General features: G+C 44.2%; 1 protein-coding gene across 1 annotated transcript; it reads right to left on the minus strand.

The window, feature by feature from the left end:
• Nucleotides 1-11,374: 11,374 nt before the first annotated feature.
• On the minus strand, nucleotides 11,375-15,245 carry LOC119958282 (probable G-protein coupled receptor 139). The gene is made up of 2 exons (XM_038786714.1): nucleotides 15,149-15,245; nucleotides 11,375-12,270 (listed from the first exon to the last, which is right to left on the minus strand). Exons 1-2 carry the CDS (start codon nucleotides 15,243-15,245, stop codon nucleotides 11,375-11,377), a joined length of 993 nt encoding a protein of 330 aa, XP_038642642.1.
• Nucleotides 15,246-16,012: the final 767 nt, after the last annotated feature.

A 16,012-nucleotide genomic window follows, 5' to 3' on the forward strand; every position in this document is an offset into this window, starting at 1 on the left:
AAGCCGCTCAGCAATTGAGCGAGGGGATGCCAATTTCTGACAGTTCCCAGACGCAACCACGCAAGACGCACTGTCCCATGAGGGGACCAGTAAACTGTTCCAGTTCAAGTCTTGCTAAGAGTAATGGTGCAAGTGCTACAATGGGTTCAGAGTCACTGAGCTGTAGAAATCAGCCAAGGATCCCATTTCTGAGCACGCTCTGGTGGACACTGCTGGGAATTGTATCTGATCAGAGGGGAAGTGCAGGTAAGAGAACGTCTATCTGAATGTATGCATGGGTGTACGTGTGGGTGTTCATCGAATCCCTACAGTGCAGAAGGAAGCCATTCGGCCCAACTAGTCGGTACCAACCCTCTGAAAGAGCAGCCGACTCAGGCCCATTCTCTGCGCCATCCCCCGCAACAGCTTTTGGATACGAAGGGGACATTTAGCACTGCCAATCCATCTGACCTGCACATCTTTTAGACTGTGGGAAGAAACCGGAGCACCCGGAGGAAACCCATGCAGACACGGGGAGAATGTGCAAACTCCACACAGACAGTCACCTGAGGCTGGAATTGATCCCGGGTCCCTGGCGCTGTGAGGCAGCAGTGCTAACCACTGTGCCGCCGTGCCCCCCATATGTGTTTGTGTGTTCATGGGTATATATGTGCATGTGTTCAGGGTGCGTGTGTACAGGTGTTCACGGATGTATGTGTGTCTGTGTGTTAATGGGCATCTGTGTGTGTGTGTTCATGGACATATGTGTGTGTGCGTTCATTACTATGCAAGTGTGTGTTCATCGGTATGTGTGTGTGTCATAAGAACATAAGAACATAAGAACTAGGAGCAGGAGTAGGCCATCTGGCCCCTCGAGCCTGCTCCGCCATTCAATTAGATCATGGCTGATCTTTTGTGGACCCAGCTCCACTTTCCGGCCCGAACACCATAACCCTTAATCCCTTTATTCTTCAAAAAACTATCTATCTTTACCTTAAAAACAAGTAATGAAGGAGCCTCAACTGCTTCACTGGGCAAGGAATTCCATAGATTCACAACCCTTTGGGTGAAGAAGTTCCTCCTAAACTCAGTCCTAAATCTACTTCCCCTTATTTTGAGGCTATGCCCCCTAGTTCTGCTGTCACCCGCCAGTGGAAACAACCTGCCCGCATCTATCCTATCTATTCCCTTCATAATTTTAAATGTTTCTATATGGGTACATGTGTGAGTTCATGGATATGCGTGTGTGTTCATGGAGCATAATTGTCTGTGTGTTCGTGGTATGTGTGTGGCTGTGTTCATGTGTCTATGTGTATATGTTCATCAATATGTATGTGGGTTAATGGGTTGATATGTGTGTGTTCATTGGTATATGTATGTTCATAGATATTGGGGCAGCACGGTAGCATGGTGGTTAGCATAAATGCTTCACAGCTCCAGGGTCCCAGGTTCGATTCCCGGCTGGGTCACTGTCTGTGTGGAGTCTGCACGTCCTCCCCGTGTGTGCGTGGGTTTCCTCCGGGTGCTCCGGTTTCCTCCCACAGTCTAAAGATGTGCGGGTTAGGTGGATTGGCCATGCTAAATTGCCCGTAGTGTCCTACTAGTAAGGTTAAGGGGGGGAGTTGTTGGGTTACGGGTATAGGGTGGATACGTGGGTTTGAGTAGGGTGATCATTGCTCGGCACAACATCGAGGGCCGAAGGGCCTGTACTGTTCTATGTTCTATATGTGTATGTGTGTTCATGGCATGTGTGTGTATTTATGGGAATAAATTTGTATACATGTTCATCTATATGCATGTGTGTGTGTTGATGGTATCTATGTGTGAGTTCATGGGTATTTGTGTGTGCCTGTGTTCATGGGTTTATATGTGTGTGTTCATAGGTGTCTGTGTGTGTATGTGTCAATGGGTATCTTTGTGTTTGTTCATGGGTACATATGGGTGTTATTTGTGGATGCATGTGTTCACCAGTACGTATGTATGTGGGTTCATGGGTATGTGTATTTGTGTTCAACAGTATGTGTGTATATGTGTGTTGATGGGTATCTGTGTATGTGTTCATTGCAGGATGCAGAGCTGGGCTGAGAAGTGGTAGATGGAGTGCAACCTAGATAAATGTGAAATGTGAAGTGATTCAGTTTGGAAGATCAAATTTGAATGCTGAATACAGGGTTAAAAGCAGGATTCTTCGAAGTGTGGAGGAACAGAGGGATCTTGGGGTCCACGGACATAGATCCCTGAAAGTAGCCACCCAGGTTGATAGGGTTGTTTAGAAGGCATGTGGTGTGTTGGCTTTTATTAACAGGGGGATTGAGTTTTAGAGCTGCAAGGTTTTGCTGCAACTTGATAAAACGCTGGTGAGACCACACTTGGAATATTGTGTCCTGTTCTGTTTGCCTCATTATAGGAAGGATGTGGATGCTTTGGAGAGGATACAGAGGAGATTTACCGGGATGCTGCCTGGACTGGAGGACATGCCTTATGAAGAGAGGTTGAGGGAGCTGGGACTTCTCTCACTGGAGCGAAGAAGGAAGTGAGGCGACTTGACAGAGGTGTACAAGGTGATGAGAGGCATGGATAGAGTGGATAGCCAGAGACTATTCCCCGAGGCGGAAATGGCTGTCACGAGGGGACATAATATTAAGGTGATTGGAGGAAGGTATAGGGGCGATGTCAGAGGTTGGTACTTTACACAGAGTGTGGTGGGTGCGTGGAATGCACGGCCAGCGAGGTGGCAGAGTCAGAGTCAGAAGGGACATTTAAGCGACTTTTAGACAGGCACATGGATATCAGTAAATTGAAGGGGTGTAGGTTAGGTTGATCTTAGATTAGGATAAATGGTCGGCACAACATCGTGGGCTGAAGGGCCTGTACTGCACTGTACTGTTCAATGTTCTATGTATTCGCCTTTATAAGACCATAAGAACATACGAACTAGGAGTAGGAGTCGGCCACCTGGCCCCTCGAACCTGCTCCGCCATTCAATGAGATCATGGCTGATCTTTTGTGGACTCAGCTCCACTTTCCGGACCGGCATAACCCTTAATCCCTTTAGTCTTCAAAAAACTATCTATATTTACCTAAAAAACCTTTAATGAAGGAGCCTCAACTGTTTCACTGGGCAAGGAATTCCATAGATTCACAACCCTTTGGGTGAAGAAGTTCCTCCTAAAGTCAGTCCTAAATCTACTTCCCCTTATTTTGAGGCTATATCCCCTAGTTCTGCTTTCACCCGCCAATGAAAACAACCTGCCCGCATCTATCCTATCTATTCCCTTCATAATTTTAAATGTTTCTATAAGATTCCCCTCATCCTTCTAAATTCCAACGAGTACAGTCCCAGTCTACACAATCCCTCCTCATAATCTAACCCCTTCAGCTCTGGGAATAACCTAGTGAATCTCCTCTGCACACCCTCCAGTGCCAGTATGTCCTTTCTCAAGTAAGGAGACCAAAACTGAACACAATACTCCAGATGTGGCCTCACAAACACCTTATACAATTGCAACATAACCTCCCTAGTCTTAAACTCCATCCCTCTAGCAATTAAGGACAAAACTCCATTTGCCTTCTTAATCACCTGTTGCACCTGTAAAGCAACTTTCTGTGACTCATGCACTAGCACACCCAGGTCTCTCTGCACAGAGGAATGCTTTAATATTTTATCGTTTAAATATTAATCCCGTTTGCTGTTATTCCTACCAAAATGGATAACCTCACATTTGTCAACATTGTATTCCATCTGCCAGACCCTAGCCCATTCACTTAACCTATCCAAATCCCTCTGGAGACTTCCAGTATCCTCTGCACTTTTCGCTTTACCACTCATCTTAGTGTCATCTGCAAATTTGGACACATTGCCCTTGGTCCCCAACTCCAAATCATCTATGTAAATTGTGAACAATTGTGGGCCCAACACGGATCCCTGAGGGACACCACTAGCTATTGATTGCCAACCAGAGAGACACCCATTAATCCCCACTCTTTTCTTTCTATTAATTAACCAATCCTCTATCCATGCTACTACTTTACCCTTAATGCCATGCATCTTTATCTCATGCAGCAACCTTTTGTGTGGCAACTTGTCAAAGGCTTTCTGGAAATCCAGATATGCCACATCCATTGGCTCCCCATTATCTACTGCACTGGTAATGTCCTCAGAATATTCCACTAAATTAGTTAGGCACGACCTGCCCTTTACGAACCCATGCTGCGTCTGCCCAATGGGACAATTTCCATCCAGATGCCTCGCTATTTCTTCCTTGATTATAGATTCCAGCATCTTCCATAATACCGACGTTAAGCTCTCTGGCCTATAATTTCCTGTTTTCTGCCTACCTCCTTTTTTAAACAGTGGTGTCACGTTTCCTAATTTCCAATCCACCGGGACCACCCCAGAGTCTCGTGAATTTTGGTAAATCGTCATTAGTGCATCTGCAATTTCCCTAGCCATCACTTTTAGCACTCTGGGATGCATTCCATCAGGGCCAGGATGCTTCTCTACCTTTGGCCCCATTAGCCTGCCCATCACTACCTCCTTAGTGATAACAATCCTCTCAAGGTCAACACCTGTCATAGCCTCATTTCTATCAGTCAATGGCATGTTATTTGTGTCTTCTATCGTGTAGACCGACCCAAAAAACCTGTTCAGTTCCTCAGCCATTTCCTCATCTCCCATTATTAAAACTCCCTTCTCATCCTCTAAAGGAGCAATATTTACCTTAGCCATTCTTTTTTGTTTTAGATATTTGTAAAACCTTTTACTGTCTGTTTTTATATTCTGAGCAAGTTTACTCTCATACTCTATCTTTCTCTTCTTTATAGCTTTTTTAGTAGTTTCTGTTGCCCCCTAAATATTTCCCAGTCCTCTAGTCTCCCACCAATCTTTGCCACTTTATATGCTTTTTCCTTCAATTGATACTTTCCCTTATTTCCTGAGATATCCACGGTCGATTTTCCCTCTCTCTACCGTCCTTCCTTTTTGTTGGTATGAACCTTTGCTGAGCACTGTGAAAAATCGCTTGGAAGGTTCTCCACTGTTCCTCAACTGTTCCACCATAAAGTCTTTGCTACCAGTCTACCTTAGCTAGTTCTTCTCTCATCCCATTGTAATCTCCTTTGTTTAAACACAAAACACTGGTATTTGATTTTACTTTCTCACCCCATCTGTATTTTAAATTCCACCCTATGGTGATCACTCCTTCCGAGAGGATCCCTAACTATGAGATCATGAATCAATCCTGTCTCATTACACAGGACAAGATCTAGGACCACTTGTTCCCTCGTAGGTTCCATTCCATACTGTTCTAGGAAACTATCACGGATACATTCCATAAACTCCTCCTCAAGGTTTCCTTGATCGACCTGGTTAAACCAATCAACATAGAACATAGAACATAGAACGATACAGCGCAGTACAGGCCCTTCGGCCCTCGATGTTGCACCGACATGGAAAAAATCTAAAGGCCATCTAACCTACACTATGCCCTTATCATCCATATGCTTATCCAATAAACTTTTAAATGCCCTCAATGTTGGCGTGTTCACTACTGTTGCAGGTAGGGCATTCCACGGCCTCACCACTCTTTGTGTAAAAAACCCACCTCTGACCTCTGTCCTATATCTATTACCCCTCAATTTAAGGCTATGTCCCCTCGTGCTAGCCATCTCCATCCGCGGGAGAAGGCTCTCGCTGTCCACCCTATCTAACCCTCTGATCATTTTGTATGCCTCTATTAAGTCACCTCTTAACCTTCTTCTCTCTAACGAAAACAACCTCAAGTCCATCAGCCTTTCCTCATAAGATTTTCCCTCCATACCAGGCAACATCCTGGTAAATCTCCTCTGCACCCGTTCCAAAGCTTCCACGTCCTTCCTATAATGAGGCGACCAGAACTGTACGCAATGCTCCAAATGCGGCCGTACTAGAGTTTTGTACAACTGCAACATGACCTCATGGCTCCGGAACTCAATCCCTCTACCAATAAAGGCCAACACTCCATAGGCCTTCTTCACAACCCTATCAACCTGGGTGGCAACTTTCAGGGATCTATGTACATGGACACCGAGATCCCTCTGCTCATCCACACTACCAAGAATTTTACCATTAGCCAAATATTCCGCATTTCTGTTATTCTTTCCAAAGTGAATCACCTCACACTTCTCCACATTAAACTCCATTTGCCACCTCTCAGCCCAGCTCTGCAGCTTATCTATGTCCCTCTGTAACCTGCAACATCCTTCCGCACTGTCTACAACTCCACCGACTTTAGTGTCGTCTGCAAATTTACTCACCCATCCTTCTGCGCCCTCCTCTAGGTCATTTATAAAAATGACAAACAGCAACGGCCCCAGAACAGATCCTTGTGGTACGCCACTCGTAACTGAACTCCATTCTGAACATTTCCCATCAACTACCGCTCTCTGTCTTATTTCAACGAGCCAATTTCTGATCCACATCTCTAAATCACCCTCAATCCCCAGCCTCCGTATTTTCTGCAACATGTAGATTAAAATCCCCCATGATAACTGCTGTACCATTTCTACATGCATCAGTTATTTCTTTGTTTATTGCCTGCCCCACCATAACGTTACTATTTGGTGGCCGATGGACTACTCCTATCAGTGACTTTTTCACCTTACTATTCCTGATTTCCACCCAAATGGATTCAACCTTATCCTCCATAGCACCGATGTCATCCCTTACTCTTGCCCGGATGTCATCCTTAAATAATAGAGCAACACCACCTCCCTTACCATCCACTCTGTCTTTCCGAATAGTTTGATACCCTCGGATATTTAACTCCCAGTCATGACCATCCTTTAACCATGTTTCAGTAGTGGCCACTAAATCATAGTCATTTACAATGATTTGTGCCATCAACTCATTTACTTTATTCCGAATACTACGAACATTCAGGTAAAGTACACTTATGTTGGTTTTTTTTTTAACCTCTGTTTTGAATCTTAACATCTCCAGTTTAATTCCTTTTAGCATTACTGGGCCTATTCACTGAGCTCCCCTCAGTCACTGTACCTTGTACTATCGCCCTTTTTGATTTTTGACTATGTCTTCTCTGTCTTGCATTTTTCCGCTTACTTCCGTTTGCTTCTGTTCCTGTTTTACTACCTTCCAACTTCCTGGATCGGTTCCCATCCCCCTGACACATCAGTTTAAACCCTCCCCAACAGCTCTAGCAAACGCCCTCCCCCCCCCCCCCCCCCAGGACATCGGTTCCAGTCCTGCCCAGGTGCAGACCGTCCAGTTTGTACTGGTCCCACCTCCCCCAGGACCGGTCCCAATGCCCCAGGAATTTGAATCCCTCCCTCTTCCACCATCTCTTGAGCAACGCATTCATCCTATCTATCCTGACATTCGTACTCTGACTAGCCCGTGGCACTGGTAGCAATCCTGAGATTACTACCTTTGAGGTCCTACTTTTTAGTTTAACTCCTAACTCCCTGAATTCTGCTTGTAGGACCTCATCCCGTTTTTTACCTATATCGTTGGTGCCTATGTGCACCACGACAGCTGGCTGTTCACTCTCCCCACCCAGAATGTCCTGCAGCCGCTCCGCGACATCCTTGACCCTTGCACCAGGAAGGCAACATACCATCATGGAGTATCGATTGCGTCCACTGAACCGCCTGTCTATTCCATTGACGATCAAGTCCTCTATCTCTATAGCCCTGCCATTTTCTTCCTGCCCTGCTGTGCAGCAGAGCCAGCCACGGTGCCATGAACGTTGCTGCTGCCTTCCCCTGGTGAGCCATCTCCCCCAACAGTATCCAAAGCGGTATATCTGTTTTGCAGGGAGATGACCGCAGGGGACACCTGCACTGCCTTCCTACTCTTGCTCTGTCTTTTGGTCACCCATTTGCTATCTCCCTCAGTAGCTTTCACCTGCGGTGTGACCAACTGGCTAAATGTGCTATCCGCGACCTCCTCAGCATCGCGGATGCTGCAAAGTGAGTCAATCCGCAGCTCCAGAGCCATCAACCGGTCTAACAGGAGCTGCAACTGAACACACTTATTGCACGTGAAAGAGCCAGGGACAGTGGACGTGACCCTGAGCTCCCACATCGCACACGAGGAGCATGACATGGGTCTGGGATCTCCTGCCATGTCTTAAACCTTAGGTAAACTTATACAACTACAATTTCAAAATAAAAATAAATAAATTAGACAACGAAAAGAAAAACTACTTACCAGTCACTTACCAGGGTTAAAAAGAACCTCTGAAAAGCACATTCTCTCACTGTGTACCGAATTACCTCACTGAACCAAATTACCAAGTTGCAATTCCCACTCTGGATGTGCGTCACTCCGGCTGTGTTTCCTTGAAAAGCTTATAATATAAGAGCAGGGAGGTTCTGATGGAGCTGTCTAAACTGCTGGTTAGACCACAGCTGGAGTGCTGTGTGCAGTTCTGGTCACCACTACCGGAAGGAAGTGATTTCAGAAGACAGTGCAGAGAGATTCACCAGGATGCTGCCTGGGCTGGAGCGTTTCAGCCATGAAGAGAGGCTGGTTAGGCCGGGGTTGTTTTCCTTGGAGCAGGGAAGGACGAGGGGGGACCTGATTGACGTGTTTAAAAGTATGAGGGCACAGATAGTACAGACTGGAACAAACTTTGCCCCTCGACTGTGGGATAAATGAACATGGTGCATAGATTTGAGGTACTGGTCAGGAGGTTAAGAGGAGCAGTGCGGGGAAAACGTTTTCACCCAAAGGGTGGTTCTAATCTAGATTCCACGGACAGTGACCCAGAATCGAATCTGGGACCTGGGCGCTACCACTGTGCTGCCACTGCGCCACCATGCGCCCCTGTGTTGCACTGTGGACAGGTAGCTCCAGTAGAAACTAATAACCAAAGGTTCCACTTAGGGGCTGGTTTAGCACACTGGACTAAATGGCTGGCTTTTCAAACAGACCGGCAGGCCAGCAGCACGGTTCAATTCCCGTATCAGCCTCCCCGATCAGGCGCCGGAATGTGGCGACTAGGGGCTTTTCACAGTAACTTCATTGAAGCCTGCTCGTGACAATAAGCGATTTTCATTTCATTCAAACATGCAACTCTTTCAAAGTGCAGAAATGAAATATATTTTGCTAATAGAAAATTAATTGCATATTTATGCACCTCATACAGACATCAGGTACCATCCAATCTGTACAAACAATGTTGAATAGATTGACGTTGCAATGATACCAAGCAAATATTGTGATCTTTCAACAGTAACTTAATAGTTGCAAAGAGAAATTGGCAATTAAAGTGTCCCCTTAACAATACTCCAATGACACGGACTACTCCAACTGTTTCCCACAGGTGCAGTATCGTCCTTGTGTTGTAAAACGTCCAACTTACAAACGTCCATCTTGAGGGATGACAAAGTCAGACATTTTTTTATCATAGAATTTACAGTGCAGAAGGAGGCTATTCGGCCCATCGAGTCTGTACCGGCTCCTGTAAAGATCACCCTACCCAAGGTTAACACCTCCACCCTAACCCCATAACACAGTAGCCCCACCCAACACTAAGGGCAATTTTGGACTCTAAAGGCAATTTATCACGGCCAATCCACCTAACCTGCACATCTTTGGACTGTGGGAGGAAACCGGAGCACCCAGAGGAAACCCACGCACACATGGGGAGGCAGACAATGACGCAAGCCGGGATCGAACCTGGGACCCGAGCTGTGAAGCATTTGTGCTATCCACAATGCTACCGTGCTGCCCAATGGTGTTAGGCTAACTGCAAATAGCATGAATGAATGTGTAGAAAACCTATGTATTATTGTTTAGCTGCTCTGGGAGTCGATGCCAATGAAAATAACCCACAGATTCTTTGCAAGTCTCACAGGTTTTTATGGATAGAAGTGGCGCGTGAGCGTTAATATTTACCAGAGGTGTGGCTAAGGTTTCCATTGTTTTGCCATGCTTGCTGCCACGATAATCAGTTGATGTGGGATGGAGAACGCCACCATGCAGAAACAAAGTGAACACCGATTCAGGGTTCACGTTCTATCCAAGAACCATTCAACGCGTTCAGAAAAAGAGAAGCCAGACGTTTTGTATTGATAACCTTTATGTTTAAGAGCAGGGAGGTTATGATGGAGCTGTGCAGAACGAGGAGTGCGTGCAGTTCTGGTCACCGCTTGATATGAAGAATGTGATTGCGCAGGAGAGGGTACAGAGCAGATTCCCCAGGATATTGCTTAAATTTCATAGAATTTACAGTGCAGAAGGAGGCCATTCGGCCAATCGAGTCTGCACCGGCCCTTTACGATTACTGTTGTCTCAGTACTTTCGTCTTTTATTTCAACTTTCCAGTACATGCAGTATTTTACTTTTACTTTCGTTATTAGAGTACCATTACTCTATCCCCATAACCAAGTAACCCCGTCCAACCTTTTTTTTTGGACACTAAGTGCAATTTAACATGTCCAATCCACCTAACCTGCACATCTTTGGACTGTGGGAGGAAAACGGAACAGCCGGAGGAAACCCACGCACACACGGGGAGAAGGTGCAGACTCCGCACAGACAGTGACCCAGTGGGGAATTGAACCTGGGACCCTGGAGCTGTGAAGCAACTGTGCTAACCACTGTGTTACCGTGCTGCCTTTGACGGCTGAGTGGGAGGTGGGGGATGGGGTAGTGGATGGTGAGTAACCAGGGGGCATTCATTTAAGGTAATGGACACGAGGTTAAATGGGGATTCGAGGAATAGCTTTTTCACCCAGAGGACGAGGGAGTCTGGAACTCATGGTCTGAAAGGGTGGTGGAGACGAGAACTCTCAAAACATTGAAATCTTGAAGAAACATTGAGATGAGCATTTGAAATGTACTAGCACCCTATCTAAAATAGAAACTTCTCGAAAAGCTCCGTAGCTCTTGTTGCATTTCTGGAGAGAGAAAAACAAATTTGAACATTTTGAGTTTTCTCCTTCGGACGAAAAAGAAGTCATATTTGATGCAAATTGAACACTTTGTGTCTCTCTCCACAGATGCTGCCATACCTGTTGCGTTTTCTCAGTACGTTCGTCTTTTATTTCAGCTTTCCAGTACATACAGTATTTTACTTTTACTTGCGAACCATCCTGCTCAATTTCTCTAATACTTTGTTTACTGTAACATTAGCTGAAAAAAACCCTTATTTATCAGACAGTTGCAAAGTGCTCATTCGCACCTAACCAGTCCTCAAAACCCAAAGAATATCACTTGCTCTCACGTTCTTCCTTTTGCCTTTTAATATTTCTGAATTTAGAAAACACTTCTGAGTTTGTGAGATACTAGTCGATGCTCAAACTATCTCTTTATCCTTCAAATTGTTTTTATTTAAACCTGCTCTGGTCTTCTGATATACACATTAATGTTAGAAATTAGGAAGTCTTGTCATCGAATTAGTTTGATCATTATGACGATTGGATATTTCACTCCGTTTCTCAATTCCGCTCTGAATTTGCTCTGAGTAACTGCGTAGATAAACGTGTTGGTGCAGCAGCTCAGGAGTTGGAGCATGAAACCAATTTCAGGTACAAAGGAGGGCAGAGAAACTGGGTAGCCAAAGTAATCCAATCGTCTCCATACAGAACATACCGTAAACACCGCCCATAACAATATGAAATTGCCTGATATAATGAATAGCACAATCATCGATTGCCGTCTATTTCCCATCTCTGGGTCCTTGGGACTGTCCCCACTACTCCGTCTCCTGAGCCTCCGACGGGCTCTGCTTGCCATTAAAATGTGTCTGACCGTCAATGCATTGAAGATTAGAATCAAAAGAAATGGAATAAAAGGATTTAAGATATGATGCAGTAATTCAACCACGGTCCAGGTGAGTGAACGGGATATGTAGACCTTCACGAGGCAAAACCAGGGACTATTTGAAAGCCAATATGCACTTGTATACATAAAATACCAGAAGGTGTTCTTCAAACAGCTGAGGAGCGTCACTGTCCCGAGCACCATAGCTGCTGTTCTCTCAGTGCAATATTTGGACTTTAGCTTCTGACAACAAATGGCTACACATCGATCAAAGGTGAAAGCGACAGTAAACCAGACAGAGCAGTCTGTGACAGCATAAAGCAGAACGGCGTGGACGTTACACACTCTGACATACAACAGAAAAGCAAATTCTGATCGATAAACAATGGGAATCTGCCTCAGTATCAGATCGAATATTATGACCAGTAAATCTGCCGCTGCCATGGCGACCAGATATCCAGTGACACATTTGGAGAGACCACATTTTCCCCGGGACAGGATCAAAATCGTCACTGCATTAACTGTAAGCAAGGGGAAAATAGGGAGCGTTTTAACGTACATCAGATGATCATAATTGATGAAAAGAAAGGCATTGTAGAATGTGCATATAAACATTTTATTTCAATAAGCTGTAAATGACGAAAAAATCGGCAGCTTGCGTTTGTACCCAGCGCTTGAATTGAGTTGGGTTTTTTTTGGGGAAACAGACCATTCGAGGTAGGAATTTTATTCCGTGACCAGCAATGAATGAACAAATAATTGATTCGACAAAATCAAATGAAACATAGTTAAAGCATGAAAATTCATTGTGAATTAATACCTAAGCAGTCATTTAGGATTTTGGAAAGCCATTTATTTACGGCCAGTGTTTGGCCTTTTAACACCTTGGAAATTCTCCAATTATCAAATAGAATTTGTCTGATTTGTAAATTAACTCAATTTAGGTGCTTTGCATCTCTAATCCTTAAAGGTCACGCTCATCAAATACCCTTTTTTAAATTATCTATCCACCTACTTGTTAAAGGATTATGAGGGCAGATGGGTCCAAACTTCTTGCTGTAAGAGGTCATTACCTGATTGTGCAACCACACAGCTGCAGCTTTGATTCAGACATGTTTGGCAGAAGAAATAATTCATTTGCATTCATTTCAAATAATTTGATTTCAAACAACTGATCATATTTACATCTTGAATATTTATGGGAACTTAACACTCGTGCATGAACCCTGTCTCACAATGTAATCATTTGAGCCACGGTATAATTCTGGTGATTCTGAGCTATACCCTCTTCCATACCCATTATTGCTTTCAGCGACAGCACCAAAGCTGAATTAGGTCGAAAGAACAGAGGGTGTAGTTATAACTTCCCTACCACCCCGTTATAGCCCAGCCACTCTGAAAATGTCCACTTTTCCATTCGCCTCCAGAATTGACATTGATCACATTTACATATAATCCGGGGGAAGATAAAAATGAGGGACTTTTCCAAGTTTCAATTTCACTGCACTAGTTGTTGAGGCGTACGGGTATTGAAGTGCCGAGCTGGGAAGGTGAAATTATCTTGCAGAAAAGAATCATAAACGATGCTTAACGACTGTGATTGTCAGACAGTCGATTTTCTGATTGATGATGGGCATTTTGTCAAGGTATTAAGGACAGCGACACAATATCTCAGAGTTCACGTTCTCATTCAACAACTGTAAGCAACTGTCAAGGTCATGAACAAACCAATTAATGGAAGTTAAAACCTACAATGCACTGATTTCTAAACATCATCATAAGCTGCAGTTCAACCACAGAATTCCCTTGTATCCGTAAAGAAAAAGCGAGTGCTTCCTGAGGAAGATGTAAGAACATAAGAACTAGCAGCAGGAGTAAACCATCTGGCCCCTCGAGCCTGCGCCGCCATTCAATGAGACCATGGCTGATCTATTGTGGACTCAGCTCTATCTTTATCTTTCAAACATTTAATAAAGGAGCCTCAACTGCTTCACTGGGCAAGGAATTCCATAGATTCACAACCCTTTGGGTGAAGAGGTTCCTCCTAAACTCAGTCCTAAATCTACTTCCCCTTATTTTGAGGCTATGCCCCCTCGTTCTGCTTTCACCGGCCAGGGGAAACAACCTGCCCACATCTATCCTATCTATTCCCTTCATAATTTTATATAGTTCCTATAAGATCCCTCCCCCCCCCCCCATCCTTCTAAATTCCAACGAATACAATCCCAGTCTACTCGTAATCCAACCTCATCAGCTCTGGATTAACCTAGCGAATCTCCTCTGCACGCCCTCCAGTGCCAGTACGTCCTTTCTCAGGTAAGGGGAACAAAACTGAACACAATACTCCAGGTGTGGCCTCACTAACACCTTATACATTGGCAGCAGGGCCTCCCTAGTCTAAATCTCCATCCCTCGAGCAATGAAGGACAAAATTCCATTTGCCTTCTTAATCACCTGTAAACCAACTTTTTGCGACTCATGCACTAGCACACCCAGGTCTCACTGCACAACAGCATGTTTTAATATTTTATCATTTAAATAATAATCCCTTTTAATAATAATATAATAATAATAGAAAGTCTGGAAGTGCTGAAATCGTGCAAGGAATTAGCCAAATATAACCTGCAGACTAAAAGGGTAACAACTTCTCATCCCGTTTCTCTGGCTCAGTATTTACAGAGAATATATCACATTATCTCTCATTGCAATGTACCAGTAACAAGCCTTGGACTGCAGTTTAAAATAAGCTTGATATCGAAATAGATTGTTTCCACTCAATTAGTAACTATCATCAATGGCGAAGCAATATTTATTTGTTGCCAATGAACACAAATGCTTATTATTGGTCCAGTAAGAAGTCTTACAACACCAGGTTAAAGTCCAACAGGTTTGTTTCAAACGCTAGCTTTCGGAGCGCAGCTCCTTCCTCCATTCACCTGAGGAAGGAGCAGTGCTCCGAAAGCTAGTGATTTGAAACAAACCTGTTGGACTTGAACCTGGTGTTGTAAGGCTTCTTACTGGGCTCACCCCAGTCCAATGCCGGCATCTCCATATTATTGGTCCATGGGGCGCTATCGAATGCTCACAAAACGCAAAAATAGAAAGAGAGATAGTAAGAAAGCGGGTGAGATCGACAGAAAGTGAGAATGAATGTGGGAAAGAAGGACAGAGAAAGAAAGAGAGAAAAGAGCAGAGAAGAAGGAAGGAAGGACAAAATCGTATATTTCCCATGGTACACAGACTGTGCATCCAACTGGATATCATAGACAAGGATACAAGTTGAGTTGCCAGTATTTTATCTGATGAAAAATTATAAAATAAAGAGCTAGGTTCTGCAATAAGATACCATATATTTTAATACTCAAGTGCTTGAATAACTGGCCCTGACTGGTAACTTACCAGGGACACCAACCACAGCTAAAATCGGATAGTAAATCTTCTGTATGTCATAAAATGCCCATAATATCTTGAGTTTTAGCAGAAATCCAAGAGACATGTTTTCTTTTCACTCTATTCCACGAATCCGGAATGTGATGTTCTGTTTGGATGCCGGGAGCAATTCTCCATTTGGCACATGAGGAAAATGTCCTTTTATTTATTGGAGAGGCAATCTAACAGGTCAGTAAATCGGGTCCCAAGCTGGCTTGGCTTACTTACAGTCACTGAACAAACAGGTGACGTCAAACAAGTTCCACTCAATGACTTTCTCAACATTTGAGTTTGCAATCAGGAAATGACCCGAGGGACAATCTGCACGCTGCGCCTGCATTCATTCACACAAAGTTCTCCAATCCCAATAAACATTCCACAGAATTCAACATTTCCTTAACAATACTATAGGACGAACTATCAATATAAAAGTCTATCAAGACTGCCCACTCCTTAAGAAGCACAAATCATAAAACAGCTTCAATAAAGTAACAGAACGGGGACTGATTCATTTGAGCGACAATGTTATTCCCAACATACAACACTCCCTGCAATCCCTGCAGTGCAGTTTCCCCAGATGGTGCTTGGCCTGCCAGATGAATATCGGTTTATCTCCCCTCTTTTTAGATTCGAAATTATAACTTCCACTTTATTTTGCTTTTGCTTGAGAAATTCACAACCTGTTCCTTTCCTCTGCGCCCTCTATTCCATCAATGAAATTGACCAACAGAAACTGTTCTACAAAAGAACACAGCAGTCAGGATGTTATTTGAAATCTATATGTAGTCATGTTGTGGAGCAGGCAACATTGCATCAATCGCAGTTCTCAGTTAA

The sequence above is a fragment of the Scyliorhinus canicula genome, chromosome 29 (genome assembly GCF_902713615.1).
Source record: "Scyliorhinus canicula chromosome 29, sScyCan1.1, whole genome shotgun sequence".
NCBI lineage: Eukaryota > Metazoa > Chordata > Chondrichthyes > Carcharhiniformes > Scyliorhinidae > Scyliorhinus > Scyliorhinus canicula.